We start from the raw sequence: 21336 nt of genomic DNA, 5'->3' as shown, positions 1-21336 counted from the left end.
TCGGAGTTTTGTTTAAAGGTACACTGAAAAGAAAGAAGCAAAGATTTGTATACATATAATATAGAGCCATCTAATCTCTTAGATGGTTGAGTCCCAGAGACTGTAATCAAGGATAGCTTGTGTTCTTTCAAGAATATAAAGATAACAGGATATGAAAGTAGGAGGCATGGATGGTAAGGGATCAGCCATAAGTTGCTGCATTGACCTAGGGTATTATCTAAATAAAGAAGGACTGGGTGGAGACTGGTTTTGGAGTCAGATTCTTGGCTAACCCTATGACCTCATAGAATTACTTGGGGTTGAGGGATATCTATGACTCAGAGTGGGACTACCAAACCTCAAATGCAGTGCGGAGTTGGCACCTGAATATTGGCACAGCCTCTAATATCAAATAGTATACCACAGCTGGGCTAAAGCACAGGGTGTGTTCCCTAAACTCAAATGGCAAACTGGAGACAAGTTCAAAGCACATGATTACTCCCTACATCAAATGGTCACCAGGAGTTGGGGTATAAGTGGTGACCCCAACTCCTGGTGACCAAGTGTTGACGAGACCATTTTTACATATGATGTAAAAGTGAAGGGAGACTGGGAAAGGGAAGAAAACCAACAGGAAGGCAGAGCAGGTAGAAGGGAGAAAATGTGAAAAGTGAACATTCTACCAAAAGTCATTTACAGAGTCAATGTAATCCCAGTAATAATCCCCATTATAATAATAATATAATGATATATATTATATATTTATTATATATTATATATTATATTTTATTATTATATATTATATATTATATATTATATATTATATATTATTATATATTATATATATTATGCATTATATATTATATATTATATATTATATATTATATATTATATATTATATATTATATTATATATAATATATAATGCATAATATATAATATATAACAATATATAATATATAATATATAATAATAAAATATAATATATATTATCTTATATAATGAATAATATTATATATTATATATTATATAATAGTATAATATAATCATATAATAATATATTATAATATATATTCTATTATTATATATTACATAATATAATATATAATAATAATATAATAATCCCCATTCCTCACAGAATTAGAAAAAGTATCTTAAATTTATATTAAGCCACAAGAGACCCTAGATAGCTAGAACAATCCTGAACAAAAGAATAGTGGAACAAATGGAAGGCTTGCCATTCCAAACTTCAAGATATATTATAGAGCTACAGTAATAAATACAGTATGATACAGCCACAAAAACGGACTTATAGGGCAATGGAACAAAACAGAAGACCCAAACATGAGTACTATGACTATGGCTATCTGATATTTGACAAAGAGGCAATAAAATACACTGGAGAAAGGATATCTTTGTCAACAAATGGTGCTGGGAAAACTGGGTGTCTATAAGCAGAAGAATAAAATTAGACCCATATCTATCACCATGCATAAAAATTACCTCCAAGTCAATCAAAGGCCTCAATCTGAAACTTGAAATGCTAAACTGCTAGAGGAAAATGCAGGCAGCATCTTAAAATATGTTAAGTTCAGAATACATTAGGAAAAAACTTTCTGAGTGTGACTCCATTTGCCCAGGGATTAAAGCCAACAATGGAGAAGTGGAAAACTCGTAATACTAAAAAGCCTCTGTACAGCTAAAGAAACAATCAATAGCTTGAAGAAGATACCCACAGGATGGGGAGTAATCTTTTCCAAGTATACATCTGACCAAGGAAAAATATCCAGAATATACAAAAAAAAAACCCTCAAAAAATCAAGGAATTGAATGGTCCAATTTAAAAAAATGGGCTAGGGATACAAACAGAGAGGTCTTAATGGAGGTAATTTTTAAAAATGGCTAAGAAATGCTTCAAAAATTGTTCATCTTCAGAAATTAGGAAAATTCAAATTAAAACAATTTTGATATTTCATTTTACCACATTATCAGAATGGGTAAGATAAAACAAATGACAACAGATGCTGTCAAGATTGTGAGAAAAGAGGAACCCACTTCACTGTTGGTAGGAATGTGTATTTGAGCAAGCATTCTGGGAAATCAGTACAGAGAATTCTAAAAAAAACCTAAATATAAATCTTCCATATCACTTAGCAGCATCATTCCTTGGCATATGTCTAAAGGACTCAAAACCCTACTCCACAGATACTTACTTGCTCAGCCATGTTCACTGCCACCATATTCATAATAACCTAAATGTGTTTCAGTAGATTAATGGATAATGAAGATGTACAAACAATGGAACACTATGAAGCTATAAAGAAAAACGAAATTTGTAGATAAATAGATGGACCTAAAAAAGATTATATTGTGTGAAGTAACTCAGACTCAGGAAGGCAAATGTTACATGTTCTCTAGCATCTTCAGTTCCAAGCTCCAAATCTCCAGCTATGACATGGAGAATCCAAATAAGTGTAGCATTCACCCTTTAGCAATGCTTTACAGCAAATGGAGACTATCACAGAAAACTACAAGACACAATGCATATATCAACCAATCCTGGGGACCCTCACACCAATGTATAATACCTATGTCACACTTCCTTCATCTATGGTTCAGGAAACATCATAGAAGAAGGGGATGACCAAATTTTAAATTCAGAAGACCCTCTCTTGGGAGTCTCTCTCAGAAATGGGTGCATAAACAAGATCTGAAGAATGGCAATATCTGCTAAAACAAAAGGGGGAAATCTCTTGAGGTCATATCCTGGGGCAAGGGACTACAGGCACCTGATGGCTGCTGAGGGTGAGTTAGCAACTACCAGGGACAAGCCAAGTAAATATTTGTCCAATAAAAAGTGATCAGCCCTGAAATCATATACACACAATGAACACAAACAGACCCAACAAGATGTATTTATATATCTGCGTGTGCACGCACATTGGCACACATACACACTAACAACAACAATAGTAATAATAATAATCAGTGAAGAAGACGCTATCAATTTGAGAGTGTGGGTATATGGAGAGAGTAGGAGGGAGGGAATTTATGAGGGGTTAAAGGAAACAAAGAGAAGGGCAAAGCGATTTAATTATATTTCAATTAAAATGAATAAAAATAAAAAGAACTTGTTAGCCAAAGCTAAAATGCATACAAGCACAAGTGTGAGTACACACGCACACACACACACAGCTGAAAACATCTCTCTACCTGAGTAAAAACAGAGTATAAACCTACAGTTACCAAAATTACATTATAGTGGCATCAAAACATGCATGGAATGGATTAAAAACAAACCTAGAATGAAATCTTTGCATCTGTAGCCAACTGAATTTTTACAGAGGTGCTAAGAACACACATACAAAAAGAACACAGAGGTTTTCAAGATGGGTCAGTAGGCAAAGGTACCTGATGATTCCCAGGACCCACAAGATGGAAAGAACTGACTCCTGAAAGTTATACTCTGACTTCCACATGCACCTCCCTCAAAGACACACACACACACACACACACACACACACACACACACACACACAACTGAAATGAAAAAATGTAATGAAAAAGTTTTAAGTGATAGTCTTTTCAATTTGGGTGCTGGAAAAATCAGATATCAACATGCAGAAAAATGAAAACAGAACCTCATTTCTTGCCATATATAAAACAAAATAGATTAAAAACCCAGTCACTAAGACAATGGTCCACAAGCTTGCCTACAGGCAAGCTAATGGAGGTATTTTTTCAATTGAGGTTCCTCTCCCCAAATATGTCTAGGTTTCTATAAAATTGAAAAAATCAACTAGCCCATCATGATTCTAGTCAGAATATCGATTATCAAAATGTCAAAAGATAAGTGTTGCTATTTATGTGAAAAGGGTATCTTTGTATACTGTTAGTTAGAAGGTAAATTAAAGAAAACAATATAGAGGTTCTTCAAAAAATTTTAAAAGAAAATATCATGTGACCCAACAAACCCACTATCAGTATACATTTAAGTCCATAAGTTAATTATTTAGAAGTATTTTTTACAACAGCCTATACGACAAATCAAAATAACTGTTCATCTGTGGATAAATGCATAAGGAAAAAATATACACACACATACACACACAGATAGAGAAAGGAATACTACTTAGTGATAAAAAATAAAATTCTATTACAATACCTTAAAAGAACCTGGTGTCCACTATGTTAAGAGAAATAGTAAAGCTCATAAATACTATATGATTTCATTCATATGCAGAATCTTTTTTAAAAAATATTCTTCTCTCACACAATATGTCCCAACCACAATTTCCCCTCCCTCCACTCCTCCCAGCTACGTCTCACTTCCCCTCGTACCCAAATCCATTCCCACTCCATTTCCTATTCAGAAAAGAGCAGGCCTCTAAGAGAGGACAGTCAAATATGACAAAGCAAGATACAATACACAAGACAAAAGCTCTCATATCATGGCTGGACAAGACAACTCAATAGGAGGAGAAGAATCCCAGAAGCAGGCATAAGAGTCCGAGACAGCCCATGCTCCCACTGTTGAGAGTACCATAAAAACATCAAGCTAACAGCCATAACATTTATGGAGAGGACCTGGTGCAGACCCATGCAGACCCCATGGTTGCAGCTTCAGTCTCTGTGAGCCCATATGAGCTCTACTTAGTTAATTTGGTGGGCTATATTCAATAATCTTTATCCATATAACCACAGAGTGTAGGTATGCAGTAAGAGACTAGAGGGAACAGATAGATCTCTTTAGGAAAGAGAAACAGAGTAGATAGATATGGATGGAAGTAGGGACTGGAATGGGAGGATCATGTAGGGACAGGGAGGGTAAAGGGGGCTGTGGAAGGGAATACAGGAAGAGAGATGATAAAATTAAGGAGCATTTGAGGGATAGTAAGGAAATGTAATGCAGTAAATTCTGTCTGTCTGTCTGTCTGTCTGTCTCTGTTTCTCTCTCTCTCTCTCTCTCTCTCTCTCTCTCTCTCTCTCTCTCTCTCTCTGTGTGTGTGTGTGTGTGTGTGTGTGTGTGTGTGTGTGTGTGTGTATGAAGGTGAGTTAAGTAAAATTGCCAAATAATGGGGGAAACATAGTCCCAACTGGTCATCTCTTGTTACCAAATGAAGCATCCAGTACTGGGACTGGATTACATTGAACTGAATTGTTGGCCAAAAGAGTTCTATGGGAATTGCCAAGCAACTCAGGCTGTTGCTAAGAATATAGCTTGCTCTCCATGAACTAAAACCAAGGCCCCATTGCTGAAAATAACATCTGCATAACTCTTTGAACATGGAGATGTCGAGCTGGTGCCTACATAAAGCCTTCAACGCTATCTCCTAGTGTTTTGGTATAGGAAGGTACTATGCAAATTATCAAAAGAAGACATTTAAACACCAAGCCAGTCATAAAGCTTCTGATCTATAATGGTGTCCTGCCTTCAGGATATGCTAGGGCAATGGTAGCACAGGTTTGTGGGAATAATCCACCACCAATGTCTGATTTCACTTATGGCCTACTCCACGAAATGGAACCCATAGTTGACACTGCTTGTGTAATCAAAAACCACAGACTAAATAGCCCAGGGACATAGGGCAAACCAAGTAATACTAGTCTAAAACAAGAAAAAATATGGCGATCAAATGACTCTTCATTATATTCTGCTATACACATAGTTCAGTCATCATCAGAGAAGCTTCCTCCTGCAGCAGATGGGAACAAATACAGAGACCCATAGCTAGACATTATGCAGAGAGAGAAATCTTGGAACACGCAGCACTAAATCAGTGTCTTCATCAAATCCCTCCTCTCACAGCCTAAAGAATCCCACAGAAGAGGAATCAGGAAGAGTGTAAGAGCCAGAGGTGATGGAGGACACCAGAACAAGGTCCTCTAAATCAACTGAGCAAAGCTCATATCAATTCTCAGAGATTAGGCAGCATGCACAGGGCACACACGCGTGGGTCTACACAGGTCCTCTGCTTATATATTATGACTTCCAGTTTAGTGTTTTATGGGATTCCTGAGTATGAAAATAAGTGGATATCTGACTTGTGCCTTCTCTTGAACTCTTTTCTTTCTGTTGGTTTGTTCTGCCCAACTTCAATGTGATTGTATTTGTTTTATCTTATTATATTTTATTTTGTTATATACTTTTTAAAAATGGATAAAGGAAGGAAGGAAGGAAAGAAGGAAGGAAAGAAGGAAGGAAGGAAATTCTAGCCACTGGGGTAAAAGGTAACAACTGAACTGCCACTTATACCTGCTGGGAGAGGGAAAATCAGTTTTCTCCAATGGAATTACACTGGGAATATCAACCACTCCAGGGCAGGCCTCATGTTCAGGAGTAATTGACTAACACATAAGGGACTCCACAGTGTGTGTGTGTGTGTGTGTGTGTGTGTGTGTGTGTGTGTGTGTCTGTGTCTGCACGAGCTTTTATTTAAAGTTTTGTGGGGTTAAGGAGGTGCTTTATTTTGTTTTCCGGGGAAAAAACTTAAAGTTGGGTAGGGATGAAGAATCTGAAAGGGTTTGGGGGAAGGGAGTAATATGATCAAAATACATTAAAAATTGTTTTAAATAAAAATATATATCTTTTAAAATATAATATATATATATATATATATATATATATATATATATATATATATATATTAATTAAAGCAGGGTACCAGGTTCATGCCTTTAGACTCAGCACTCGAGAGGTAGAGGCAGGATAGTCTCTGTGAGCTCAAGGTCAGCCAAAGTGAGTTTAAGGACAGCCAGGGCTACACAGAGAATGCCGCCCCCCCCCAAAAAAAAAAGCAGTAGAAGGTACAATGTTAGTTACCAGAGCTGGGGATAACCAGTAGGGAAAAGAATTTGGGGATTGTACCCATAATTACTGTTGGGAAAATAAGCCCAAGATATCTGTTGTGCATCTTTATGACCAAGGTTATTTGTGATGAATTGTATTCTTGTAAAACACAAAATAGTGTTAAGTAGTCTCCCTACAAAATGAAATATTTGTCAACTAATCATTTTACAATGAATATATGCTTCAAATATTGTACATGATAAATAGTACAATTTTATCTGTGAATTTGAAAAGAGAAAAGGAAAACAGATATCTAATAGAAAAGAAAGTGGGAAAGAGCCTCGAACTTGTGGGTACAGGGTAAATTTCCTAAACAGAACTCCAATGGCTCAGGCTCTAAGATCAAGAATTGATAAATGGAACCCCATGAAACTAAGGCAAAGGACATAGTCAATAGGGCAATTCAGCAACCTATAGATTGGGAAATAATCTTTACTAACCCCACATCTGATAGAGGGCTAATATCCAAAATATATAAAGAACTCAAGAAGCTAACCTCCAAAAACAAAACAAAAGAAAACAAAACAAAACAAAAACAAAACAAAACAAAACAAAACAAAAAAACCCCAAACAACCCAATTTAAAAATGGGGTATAAAACTAAACAGAGAATTCACAACAAAGGAATCCCAAATGGATGAAAAGCACCTAAAGAAATGTTCAAAGTCCTTGGTGATCAGTGAAATGCAAATAAAAAAAGACCCTGAGATTCCACTTTATACCAATCAGAATGGCTAAGATAAAAAACTCAGGTGACAACAGATGCCGGTGAGGATTTGGAGAAAGAGGAACATTCCTCCATTGCTGATGGGATTGCAAAAAAATCAATCTGGAAGTTTCTCAGAAAACTGGAAATAGTTCTACCTGAAAACCCAGCTATACCACTCCTGGACATATACCCAAAAGATGGCCAACCATGCCACAAGGTCATGTGCTCTGCTATGTGTATAGCGGCCTTACTTGTGATAGCCAGAAGCTGAAAACAACCCAGATGTTCCACAACAGAAGAATAGATACAGACAATGTGGTTCATTTACACAATGGAATACTATTCAGCTATTAAGAACAAGGACATGATAAGTTTTGCAGGCAAATGGATGGAACTAGAAAATATCATCGTGAGTGAGGTAACTCAGACCCAAAAGGACATGCATGGTATGTACTCACTGATAAGTGGATATTAGTCCAAAAGTACAGAATACCCAAGACACAATCCACAGAACTCAAAAAGGTTAACAAGTCACAGGGCCCAAGTGAAGATGCTTCAATCCCACTTGGGATTGAGAACAAATCAGAGGGCAGAGGGAGGGGGGAAACTGGGTGGGAGAGGGGATGGCCATGGGAAAAGGGGAGCATCATCAGGTATTGGTTGGGGGAGACCAGGAATGAAGCCCCCAAGGGCCAGTAGAATGAATGGAAACAGGCAACCTTAGGAGATGGGAGGTGGGAGGATCCTCTAGAATATACCAGAGACCTAGGAGGTGAGAGAATCTCAAGACTCAAAGGGAGGGACCTTAGATAAAATGTCCTACTGTGGGGAGAGGGAACTTGTAGAGTTTACCCCCAGTAAAAAGATGGGGCATCAAGTGGAGGGATGCCGCCCCACAGTTAAAAACTCTGATCCAGAATTGTTCCTGTCTAAAAGAACTACAGGGACAAAAATGGAGAAGATTCATGGATAAGGAGGTCCAGTGACAGGCCCAAAGTGGGATCCAGCTCAAGGGGAGGAGGCTTGAAGGTCTGACACTTTTACTGATGTACTTACAGACAGAAACCTAGCATGGGTGCCCTTCAAGAGGCCCAACAAGCAGCTGACTGAGACAAAGGCAGATTCTTACACTCAACCAATGGTCTGAAGTTGGGGACTTCTGTGGTTGAATTAGGGAACAGTTATAAGAAGCTGAGAAGGAGGGCGACTCTGTAGGAGGACCAGCAGTTTCAACTAACCTGGACCTCTGAGATCTCTCAGACACTGAGCCACCAGCCAGGCAGCATACACTGGCTGATATGAGGCCCACAACACATATACATACAGCAGAGGACTGCCTCGATTGGCCTCAATGAGAAAAGATCCACCTAACCCTTGAGAGACTTGAGGCCCCAGGGAATGGAGAGGTCTCGCAGGTTGTGTGTGGGGGGGGGGGGGGGGAGAGAAGGACATCCTCTTGGAGACAGGGGAGGAAGAATGGGATGAGAAACTGTCAGAGGGTGGACCAGGAGGAGGATAATGACTGTACCATAAAACGATTAAAGATAATAATAATTTGAAAAATCTTAAAGATGATGTTAAAAACAAAAAAGCCCAATAAATCTTCACATCAGCAATGCTTCCTATTTAAAGTAATGAAATGTTTAGGTTTTGCAGTCATATTGGTTTGGCTCATACCTCCGCTAACCAAGCTCTTTCTGTATGCCACCTGTTTCTCCACACTAACTCTTTACTATTCATTACAAAAAGATTCCAAATGCTAAAAGAAGGGGCTTGTGCCATCTATACACCAGTGGTTAAGGAACTGCCTAACACACATAGACCACGAACTTGGTTTAGTCACACTGCAGAGAAGAAAAGAACAGAAAAAAGGAGAAGGAAAGTATAGCTGTTTGTATTATGAATGCTACTTATGTCCCCCCCCCCAAAAAAAAAAAAAAAAAACTGCAGGAGAGTATCTGCATGTAGCTTCTGGGAACCTGCCCCTCGTTGGTTAAATATGTCAACAACCAATAGCTGGGCAGGGCAGACAGAGGTGGGACTTTAGTATTCCAGAGTTTGAGACTGGAAAGAGGAAGGAGGGATTGGAAGAGAGGACAGACTCATACCTGAGAAGAGTGCAGGACAGAAAGGCATGGCCCTCATGTGAAGGAGCTGGGAGAGTGTGGCCCAGTTGGACCACCCTCTGGATTCCAAGTAGCCAAGATAGAACATAGAATTAGTAAGTAATAACTCAGGATTAACCACCTGGAGGTTAGGCACTGGCCCAGCTACTAAGCCGATTAAAGCATATTAAAATATAGAGGCTGTGTGTGTGTGTTTCATTCAGAAACATAAAGCATTGAAGTGGGTAGCAAACCCACTGACCGAATTTATTAATCAATTATTTAATTCAACAGAAAAGAGAGGGGAGGAAAAAATTACTAAAATAGGGTCAAATAAAATTTTGTGTGAGTATATACTTCCTATTAAGGTACAAGGGATGAAGATGAACGAACAGAAAAACTTCAAATTGGCCATACTATTTGAACTGAGCCTAAATGAGGGACAGGCATGGGAAAATGTAAGAATACGGAAGACTGTAGCAACAGCATGGGGAAAGCACAGAATACTGAAGTGCATAGTATACTTAGAAAGCAGTAGGTAGATACCTACAGGTTGAATGAATGAAGAGTGAGGCAGGGACTGGAGAAAGGTGATAGACTGGCAGGTGAATACTTCCTTAAGCCTTTTACCTCTAGTTCTGTCTTTTACTTGGAAGACAGTGTTTAAGTTTGGAAATAGAAAGACTGGGCTTTAAGAATGGTCAACAAACCCTGAAAACCTTGATAGAAAAATCTGCTGCTATTTTATAGACGAGATCTCACAGATTATTCTTTTGAAATTGATGCAGGGCCAAGGACTGGTAGATAACATTTCACCTGTGCAGCAAGAAGACACACTTCTTTCATTCATAAGTGCAAAGATGACAAATAGCCTTTGTCATAATATTTTAGGTTAGGTAATATCTAAACTGGTCTTGATATTATTTGGAATAGCCTATAATATTTATCTGAAACGGGTGAAACAAGACAGCTCTTTGAATAACAAAATTTCTTTTGTAATCATGTCTTAAGAAATAAAAAAAACATTGAGTGATTATTCTGGCCTCTCCAAATACCTAAGGAGTAATCAAGTCATGATTATTACTTTTCCTTATTACACATGCACATATGTGCATACACACATCTGTCATGTTGTTGTAACTGAAATTTCCACAGCAATAAATGGGTTAAATATTTGCTTGGCAGTAGCTTTGGAACCTAGAGACAACCTGCCAGGCTAAAATTCTAAGTTCCACAAATATTAATAGAATAGTGATAATAGGATTTACAGACTGAATGGGCACTTATTAAAAATAAAACAGAGTGATAATTTTACAAGTTACCTAAATTACAAGTGAATGACACAAAATCACATCTTGCATTATTATGCATACTACACAAGTAGGTTTTTCTTTCATTGTAACTTAATCTAAAATGTATAGAATCAGATGCTGGTTTTACATATATTAATCTGGAAGTGTCTTCTAAAGTGGTATACGCTGAAATGATTGATCTTATATCAGTTGGAATCAGACCCCTCACAGTCACCAAGATGATCACCATCACTAGATGAAATGCTACTTGTAATTCTTACAGTCCTCTATACTTCTGACATTCAAGTTATAAATGTAGGGGATTCAAAATTGGGTTTCATAATTTACCTGAAAAAATTCCTCTAGGGCAAGATGTGGAAGGGTCTTAACCACAGCCTTTATGCTTACTCCATATGGAATCAGAGTGTCTCTCCCTTTTGTAAATAACGGTATGGTTATAAACCAAGGACCTCCACTTCACCTTGAAAATAAGAATTTTAAAATTATTTTTAGTGTGCATATGTTGGGGTTGGGATATGCATGTATACGTGTATACATTTTCAAGTATTCTTGGCAAGAGGCCAACATGGGAAGCAATCTTCTATTGCTCTTCAACTTATTTTTGAAGACAAGGTATTTCACTAACCCTGCAACTTACCAATAGGGTAAACTTGGACTCCAGGTTTTGGCCTCTCAGTCCTGGGTTTACAAGTATGTTCCACCATGCCTTGCTTTTTATGTAAGTGCTAGGAATCCCAACTCAGATTCTGATACTTGTATATCAAATACAATAAGCAATCTTTCTAACATTCTTAAGTTAAATATATTGGAAGGGATTCATTATCTGAGCATTACCAACTGCCACTGCAATGGAACTCAATACTGAGTCCCACTTTCTCCCTTGGGTCTTGAGTTAACACAAAATTCCAAACTTCAAATCACAAGATCTTTCCTTCTCGTTGACTGACCATGTGCTACAGTACTACAAAGACATCTTAATACTCTGATATGTTAAGACATTTTAAGGATCCTTAAGCTTTGTATCAAGAACCAGGGATGAAGATCAGATATAGTCTTTACTATTCCACACCATGTTTGAAGTCTTTTTATAAAAACAGAACAACTGGAGGGTGGGGAAGAGGGAGTGGGTGGGTGGGGTGGGGGCACATCCTCATAGAAGCAGGAGGAGGGGGGATGGGATAGGGGGTTTCTGGGTGGGGGGAATGGGGAAAGGGGATAAAATCTGAAATGTAAATAAAATATCCAATAAAAAATTAATCTAAAAAAAGAGGAAAGCCACAATACTGAACCAAAACTAATATCACAAGAATTCTGCTGAACAGAAGGTAGAGAAGAACAACAAATTTTTGAAGATTTGGAAATGTTAATTCTGATTTTGTCATGACATTGTATACATATATTGAAGTATCACAGTGTGCTTTGTAAATGGACAAACTACTATGTCAAAAATAAAAAAGAATTAGAGAGGAAGAAGGATCTTTATTGTCAGTCTTAGAGTTTCCTCAGTAACAGATACAATATGAGCATGTTTTAACATTTGGCCTTTGTTCCTTGCTCTGTAACACATGAGATTCTAAGAGTAAAAGTGTCTTGAAATCTCTCCAGGATTCAAGCTTGAATGCTGATGAGATGATGGTGACTAAGCTTCCTAGGTAGCATTAAGATAGAGCTGGTCACCAGAAACAAACAACAACAACAAACATGACATGCTTAGAGAGCTGGAACTTTGAACCACATCCCCCAACTTCCAGGGGCTGTGATTAGAAACTGGAGATTGAGTTAATCATGTCTACATAACTGAGCTGCTATAACAATATTAATTAATAGAAACTGAAAAGTTTCCCAACTGGCGAGCAGTAAGAGCATCCATGGCCTAGTTAATGGTAGGCCACTACAATTCCTCCTGTATAGTGTGCCCTTCTAGACACTGACCCAAGTACCACTTCTACTTTGTCACTCACAGACTTTAAAATCTTATAAACTAGTGACAGTAAAGGCTTTCCATAGTTCCTTCGAGTATTTATAACAAATTCCTGAACATGAAAATGGTTGTGGAAACTTGTGATTAGTAGCCAAGTCAGAGAGAAGTGTTAGTGACCCAAACACTCAGTACTTGTGATTGTCATCTGACAATGGAGTCAGTCTTATGACACTGAGCCCTTAAACTGTTGTGCCTGTACTAGCCTTGGGTAGTGTTGTATTGAAATTAAATTGTAGGCCAGGTAAATGGTGTTTTCAGAGAACTGGAAAAAAACCTTGGTTTAAAAAAAATTCACACACACACACGTATCATCATATGAATTGTTTTCATCTACCTGGTACTCAGAGGATATGGGAGACTACTCAGAAAAAAGCAAGAATGTACCAATGCCTGCTATCTAGGATGGAAACAAAGGAAAAAATCCTAAGAAATGGACAGTAAACAAAATACAAGGAAGATAGAACATGGTATGCAGAATAAAACTTATGAGGTTTGCTATGAAGTAACTCCTATAGGACCCCAAAAGACAAGTATCTCAGATGCAGGACAGCAGAGAAGGGGAGTCTCACAATCGTCAGCAGCTGCCTGGGAAAGAGATCCAGGAATCTTTTAGAGGTTAAGAAGATTGGAGAATCCCAATGAGAAATTCTATGTGAAAATCAAAAAGCACCCAAAATTTCTCCCTTTCAGTCTATGTCTCCTATTGTTGTCCCTAAATTTGGATGGGTGACATTAAATTCTATCCTTGGCCAGATGGAACCCTGGAGAAAAAAGGCAGATATCAAGTTCACTCTTTTCTTCTCCACAGTGTAGAGCTGGCCTGGGACATTTCCAGTGGCTGGCTGGCTGGCTAGCTGGTTGGTTGGTTGGCTACCTGACTAGGTGGGTGGGTAGGTGGGTGGGTGGGTGAGTGGTTGGCTTTTTGGTTGTGTGACTGGTTGGTTAGTTGATTGGTTAGTTGGTTGGTTGACTGGCTTGTTGGTTGGTTGGCTGGCTGGCTGGCTGGCTGCTGCCATTAAGGAAAACAAATAGAAAGTAGAGAACAAGAGAAGAGGCCATATCTTAAGAAGCTGAGTGGCAGTAACCACTGTATTCCCTCTGGGTTCCTAAAGCCAATTCTACCCATAAGGTCATCTCTTCATCACCCCCAGACCCCATATACACACGGAACAGGGTGGGTGGGTGGAGAGAGAGAGAGAGAGAGAGAGAGAGAGAGAGAGAGAGAGAGAGAGAGAATATGAATAATGAGTCAGTCAGAGATAGACAAAGAGACAGAGACACACAGAGAGACAGAAACAGACATAGAGAGATAGAGATAGACACAGACACAGCATGGGATGGGAGCCTAGAGATAGAATGAGAGGGTATTCAGAAGACAGGAAGGAGTGGGAGAGTCAGAGGCATTTCAAGCACTGTCACCTAGTGTGAACCACCACCATTCAAAGGATGCCATTTCCTAATACTTCAATAAATAGCAACTGCTGTTTATCACAGGAAGCTAGTCTATAGGATGACTAGTACCAGCTTCTTGAGTTCATGACATGGCAAATACACCTTTACCTGGTGGAGGGATTATTTCTTTCACCAATCAATGCTGTCCTTCTGGACACATTTTTAAAACTGCCTTTCAAGGTAACATAGCATGGACACTATTAGCTCAATTACCTTAACCTTTTGCCTTCTGTCATACCTATCCCAATTGTCAGGTCTTTCCTCTCCTTCCCCATGACAGTAAACATACCTCTCTGCTTATCCAAGCATAAGCCTCATCACACAACTCCCCATCAGACAGCTTGACTATCAGAGCATTTGTAGCAGCTCTGAAGCATGGGGGACAGAATAGTCTGCCTCCAGTGCTGAACTCCATACCAGAAAGACCTGAACGTCCTTGCCCTGAAGACAGAAAGCTGGAAGGCAAGGTGGATTAGTAGTCAAAGCTTCTAGCTTGAAGCCTGGGGCTTGTTCTCTAAGAGTGTGTGGCCTAGTCAAAACAAACAAACAAACAAAAAAAACAAAAACAAAAACAAAAAAAACCAAGGAGGGAGGGGGAAGGAAGGTTTCCTGAGGAGTTGGGTCATGAATTAATTTTTTAGCACTAATTTGTATAATGTTCAAACAGATGAAAGCACACAGAGAAAATCTGGAAATGTATCAACAAAACAAACACTTAAATTCTAGTTCCTACCATGAGAACTGTCCCTATGTTGGGCTTGTGGCTTATAAAGTGAGACTAAATTGCCACTTTGCCCTATTTCTACAATTTTATACTAAAATAAGGTGGGGAGTTTTGTGCTGCCTGGTATGTTCTACCATGTTTGGGAAAATCAACACAGGCTAGTAGATCCTACTTTAGTCTACCATGCGATTCCACACTCTGTTGACTGAGCTACTTTCCATGCTTGCTTAGGCTGATACTAACTTGTAGATATTTCACTCACTAGATACTGAAAATTTGTCCAATAGTCTGGATAACATTAAATGTTTGAGGGTGCTGCACATAAAGTGGTAATCAGTTTTTCTATAATTCTGTAATATTATTCTATCATTTAATTCACTATATGTATGAAGTTTGGTATATTTTATTTATATCTTTATCCTGTATGTATGGGATACACACATATCCCTTTTGACTGCTTCTCAATCTTACCAAGTGTGTATTGTGTTGGTAAAATTCTTTCACCATGTTCATATTTAATTAACATGAAACATAATTTTATCTGTTTGAAGATATATAACATTCTCAGATCAAGGAAATAAGATTTCTTTTGTCTAAAAATAATGAAAAAGTGTGTACTTCCCACAACTTGTAATCTATCTCCAAACCAACTTCATTCCCGACTTGTGACATACTCCCGTATGAAGGTCTGCTGTAGTCTGTGGCTTTTGTTGTGGCAAAATACACAGAACATAAAACTTACCATTGTAATCAATTTAAACTGTACAATTCAGTGACATAAGTAAATTCTCAAGGTTGTTGAAACCATCACCACTGTCTAGATGCAGAACTTTGTTGCCACCTAAAAAGGAAATGTTATGATTGAGTGTAATAATTACATGAGAAATTTCATTTTTGTACCATCAACAGCCTAATACAAAGTTAGCAATCTTGATTTTGAAGTCTCGTTTATTTATAACTTTTCTAAATCACTTTACCTCTAAACTTTTTAACACTTTAGGTTAATCATTTATACAAACATATCCCTACATGCCCACCTACAACTAGAGTCACTGGATGGAAACATATTACCTTTTGTTTATTTTGCTAAATTTTGTGTTTATTCAACATCTGTTTCTAAAAATTTAACACTGTATATTTTAATCCATATAAGGGCTGTATGGAGCTGCTTCAGCTACAATGAGTTGCACACGTTTTATTTATACACAAAATTTAAAGTTAAGACCTAATTTTTCAAATATGTCATTCGTGTGTGTATGTATGTGTATATATGTGTATATATGTATATACATATGTATACTATTGCTGTTTCATGTCAATCAATCCATACATAGTTATACATAATGTTTGTATGATGTTTCCTTAATACTTTCTTTAGATAATCATCATACGAGAAATATTATTTCTGAGCCCGTTTAATTAGGTGCAGTGGCTCTTACCCTTTCTTAATGTTTCATCCCTTTAATATAATTCCTCATGTTGTAGTGACCCCCAACCACAAAATTATTTTTTTGCTACTCCATAAAGGTTATTTTGCTACTATTATGAATTGCAATGTAAATATTTTTTTGGATATAGAGGTTTGCCAATGGGGTTGTGACACACAGGCTGAGAACTACAGACTTAAATTCACCCTTTAGGATGTATTGAAGCAAAATCTACACCTGAATAGCTAACTGCAGTTTGGGTTACCCAGTTACTCCAAACTCACCTTGTCCCAATTTTGCAGCTCTATCACTTTCTAAGGTCCTCTCACGCACTTTGCCCACGTCATTCATGCTACTGGAACATATTTTCCTATCACACACCTTTCTTCACATCCCCATGGTTCATTTCCAGGGATCAGTGACTATTTTATCTAGGTCCAACTTCTTTGAGACATTTCCTGAGTACCAAAGCCCACAATAATTTCCTTTCCTAAAATAGGATTTTCTAATAAGCATGTGTTTGTTCTAATACTAATAATTGTCTATTTTTGAATGTGCAAAAACGTACCTGTACCTGAGTTTTAAAGTGAAGAAGGGTCATTTATGCCAATTTTAACATCGAACTTTATTGAAAACACCGAGTCAAGCAGAGAACCACATGTTTAAACGACAAATAGCAGGATAGCTTACTTGTATGACTTGGTTCACTGGGAGCTCAACACTAAAAAATATCACAATCTGTACGGTAAGACAATTATCAACAAATGTGTTTTCAGTTCTGATATTCATTTTTGGCATCCACAAATGATCCAGCTCACAACAAGAGTTTGACAAGTTAACATTAGCATTAAAAATATAAGTTACAACACAGAAACAGACTGTGAACACCAAAGCACTATTTGGGGCTCTTTGGGAACATAAGGCTGATGAGTGGCAGGTGGTTAAATCACACTAACTTTACTGTCCCTCTTCGGGATCATTTTGATTGTCTATTTGGATCTGCAGCTGTTTAGCTAGCTCTTCAAATTCATGGAATGCGGAAACAAGTGGCTCAAGGCTGAAATCATCATCCATTAAAGACATCGCTCCACTTTTTACAATATTACTGATATTCTGAAACATTTTAATAACAATCTGAATGTTATCATTTGTCTCCTCTATGTTAAAGAGACCCACAAATATTGACAGAGCTTTGGCACTGAATAGTTTCTTTGCCACCATAGGATTTTCAGACAAGTTCAACAGCATTTTCAGAACATGAAACTTGGTTCTTGCATCGCCTGTGGTTAGTAAGGCGAGAAAGCCGGATATGTAATTGGCAATGAGTGTGTGATAGTCAGTAGTTATAGTGAGATGTCTAAGCATCCTCATTCCAGTTAGCTGCTCAGGGGAATTCACGCTATGTGAAAGTGTTTCCTCACACACCTGACAAATAAATGTCTCAATCATGTTTAGATTTGGATAAGGTGGAGCCATGTGAATCATGTTTTCCAAAAAATTAGTCCTCACTCGGGAGGAAGGATAATTCATCAAGGCTTCAATAAGTGAGACAACACCCGAATCTCGAATGAAATCTCGGGTAAACTGAGAAGCAGTTCTCATGCCCATTGCAATCTTAGATATCTCATGGATAAATGGATCACGAATTCTGTCCATCAGTAAAAGGAGTTCCTCAAACTCTGCAGAACCAATTCTAAGCTCACACTGGATGCAGTTGCAAGACCAATTCTCAGGCTGTGCACTTTCCCTGGCCTTAAGATGCTCCCGAATTTCCCGGACTGAGCGGTAAGAGGGATCATACTGAAATGGGAACTCAGGTTCAGGGAGATCACGCTGAACCACAGATTCCTGCTCTTCCCCCTCTGCACCAAGCTCTGCATTCTTGGCTTTTTCCTCAGTATTTCCAGAAGCCCCTTCAGGAATTATAAAGGGTCTTGGGGAAGGGAAGCCAAGACCATGGCAAGGAGGTTTGAATTCAATGGTAACCTCGTCCCAGCTTTTGGGCCTGGATGCCAAATTAAGATCCTCTTCTGGATCTCTGTACCTGCTCTTAGCTGTGTACACAGGAGTGGGATTTGGGTCAAAGCAGGCCTCATCCCTATCCCAAAACCAGGACCCAAATATGGCCTCTTCTTCAGACTCAGGCCTGACCTCATCTCTGGCCACAGCCCCCAAACTAGGCTTCTCTTCAGTCCAGAACAGAGATCCACCAATGGCTCCCTCTTCAGCCCCTGATTCAGATTCACAGATTGCTGAAGCTCCAGCCTCTAAACTAGTTTCCTGTTCTGCCCAGAACCAGGACCCAATAATGACTTCCTCCTCCGACCTGGACTCTTGTTTGACGCTTTCCTCATTTTTAACCTCTGTTTGGTTCCTGTTTTTCAAGGTCTTATTAGGCTCTTCCTTGTCTCGGCGCCTAAATCTATTAGCCTCTTCCCCAGGCAAAAGCCAGGACTCTTTATAGAACTCATCTTCATCTTCAAAATAGTCCTCTCTCTTTGTCCTGATCTTGGGTCTGGCATTTGCCTCATCCCTGCCTCTGGGCCTAAACATGTCATTAGTATTTTCTCCAGGCCAAATGCAGAATGGGTTATCAGCCTCATCCTCAGACCCAGACAAAGAATCAATATAGGGATCTCGTTTGGATCTGGGCTTGGACCTGGAATTAGCCTGATGTTTAGCCCTGTGCCTGGACCTAGTGTTCACCTCCTCCCTGGGCCATGATCTGATATTAGTCTCCTCTCCAGTCCAGAAAGAAGGCATGGTAGAGGTTTCATCTGCTGACCAAAACCCGGACTCATTAGAGGTCTCTTCTCTGGCTCTGGGCCTGGGATAGCACCAAGGACCCATAGTAGCCCCTTCTCTTGGTCCAAACCAGGGCTCGATTCCAGTCTGACCCTGGCTGCCAGGAAAGGTTTCACTACCCATATTGGCCAGTTGTCTATTCATAGACAGACTCTTAGATTTAGTAACAGTTGTAGACTCAGCACTGACCAGTGGCCATGTAACAGAATTAGGTAAGGGTGCTCTCTCAGCACGTGGCATTGCCTCAGCTCCAAACTCACTCTGGGCCCAAGCCTGGGCATCATCCTTAGGCCTTGCTCCTGGGATTGGCTTGCCCTCAGTCTTAGAGCGAGCACCACCCCTGGCATCAGTTTTAGGCCTGGCACCAGACATTACTTGGGCCTGAGATCTCGGCCTTGCTCCAGTCATTCTCTGAGCCTCACTTTTAGGCCTTGCCCGAGAGGAAGATTTACTTTCACTTTTGGGCCTAGCACCACTTTTTGCTGGAGCCTGAGGCCTGACTTTGGGTCTGACAACAAGAGGGACATCACTTTCTCGCTCAGCCCCACCTACAACCTCTTCCTGAGGCTTCTTATCAGGCTTGGCCTGAGAACCAGTCTCAACTTCTGCCCCAGTCATGGTACAAGTTAGAAGGCTCAATTAAGAATGCCTACCAAAGCCTCAGTAGCAACAGCAGATCTGTCGAAGTATTGTATCTTCCCACTCTGATCTTTTGATTACTCAAGAGATATAGTGAGGAACAAGGGGTAAGTGACCAACCAATCCAGTACCAATGAGACTCCTACCCAAGCAGTCTCAGTCAATAACACAGATACAGTGCAGAAGAGCTGAAATCAAGCTGGAGGATGATGGACAGGTCCCAGGTGTGTGCAGATCTGTTGAATGCACTGGTCAGCGGCAACCTCAGCACCACCAAGCAGTCACGGTGGGTGATCTAGGAGAGAGAAGAATAGGGAAATCAGTCCTACCCAAGTTCATTGCCTCCTGTAGAAACTGTTTACACAGAGACACTGGTGTGTGATGCTGAGTGGAAGAGCTCAGCCCCGAGAAAATCCCTATGTTCCTTTTGCCTGCTGGGAAACAGGTACAGAGTTGAGGAGAAAGTGCACACACCAGACATGGAGAGAGAGAGGATCCCTAGATCTCACAGTAGTCACTCTGGGGTGATCGAGACTACCCCACCTAAAAGTGAACCCTCTCCCATACCCACCTTCACGGATGTGGTGCAGCTCTCCCCTCTTTTCTGTGTTCAAGTGGTGTTAAGACCAACAGCTGACTGACTGCAGGGAGTCCTACAAGTGCATAAAACAAAAGGGAGTCTCAGTGCTTGGAACATGGGCACAGATCCCTGAACCCAAACAAACAAGCAAGCCAAGCCTGCTTTTGTCTAAAGTTTCTGTTCCCTGGTCCCAGCACTGAGGTCTTTCTTGTGCTGTGGGTCACAGTCTAACTCACACCTACCTCAACATTCTTACTATCCCTGAAAGGGAATAAAGGAGGCTGTACCACTGAGCAAATTAAGGGGACAGTGATCTGAATTTGGTTAGAGCAATAGGAATTTGCCTCCTCAGTGGCTGGCTCCTGCACTGCCCCTGAGTCTCACCAACCTCCAAGATCTGAGGCAGTCGCCTGGAAGCCTTCTTTTCTTGATTGTAGAACTACTAACCAGTCTTAAAGCAGGGCTGTGGACAAAGACATGAAAATGTATGACAATCAGGAAATGATGTCAGCAGCTGAATTTGCCTCCTCATTGGCTGGCTCCTGCACTACCCCTGAGTCTCACCAATCTCCAGAGATCTGAGACAGTCAGTCGCCTTGAAACCTTCTGTCCTTGCTTGCAGAACTACTAACCAGCCTTAAAGCAGGGCTGTGGACAAAGACATGAAAATGTATGACATTTCATGGCAACAGCTGTGGACAAATTAAGGGGACAGTAAAGACATCAGGCATCCTCTTAGGTAAGAGCAACCTGAATTTGCCTCCTCAGTGGCTG

General features: G+C 39.5%; 2 protein-coding genes across 4 annotated transcripts in view; both read right to left on the bottom strand.

Annotated features, from left to right (window-relative positions):
• Positions 1-20271, bottom strand: part of Gprasp3 (G protein-coupled receptor associated sorting protein family member 3) — a 41524-nt gene extending 21253 nt beyond the window's left edge. For 2 of the 3 annotated variants that reach the window (XM_076918403.1, XM_034484860.2), the window contains exons 1-3: positions 20129-20271; positions 15854-15952; positions 11282-11414 (exon numbers count right to left, since the gene is read on the bottom strand). The gene's annotated coding sequence lies outside the window, so the exon portion shown is untranslated. The remainder of the gene's footprint in view (positions 1-11281; positions 11415-15853; positions 15953-20128) is intronic. The other variant, XM_034484857.2, reaches the window with a different exon arrangement.
• On the bottom strand, positions 17145-20129 carry Gprasp2 (G protein-coupled receptor associated sorting protein 2). The gene has a single exon (XM_034484850.2). The coding sequence runs from the start codon at positions 19959-19961 to the stop codon at positions 17496-17498; it is 2466 nt and encodes an 821-aa protein (XP_034340741.1). The 5' UTR covers positions 19962-20129; the 3' UTR covers positions 17145-17495.
• Positions 20272-21336: the final 1065 nt, after the last annotated feature.

This window comes from Arvicanthis niloticus, chromosome X (assembly GCF_011762505.2).
Source record: "Arvicanthis niloticus isolate mArvNil1 chromosome X, mArvNil1.pat.X, whole genome shotgun sequence".
Taxonomy (NCBI): Eukaryota; Metazoa; Chordata; class Mammalia; order Rodentia; family Muridae; genus Arvicanthis; species Arvicanthis niloticus.
This window is presented reverse-complemented; position numbering and strand designations above follow the sequence as displayed.

Excerpts from the sequence above, each read along its gene's own strand:
- Gprasp2 (XM_034484850.2), bottom strand. The coding sequence starts at position 19,961 with ATGACTGGGGCAGAAGTTGAGACTGGTTCTCAGGCCAAGCCTGATAAG.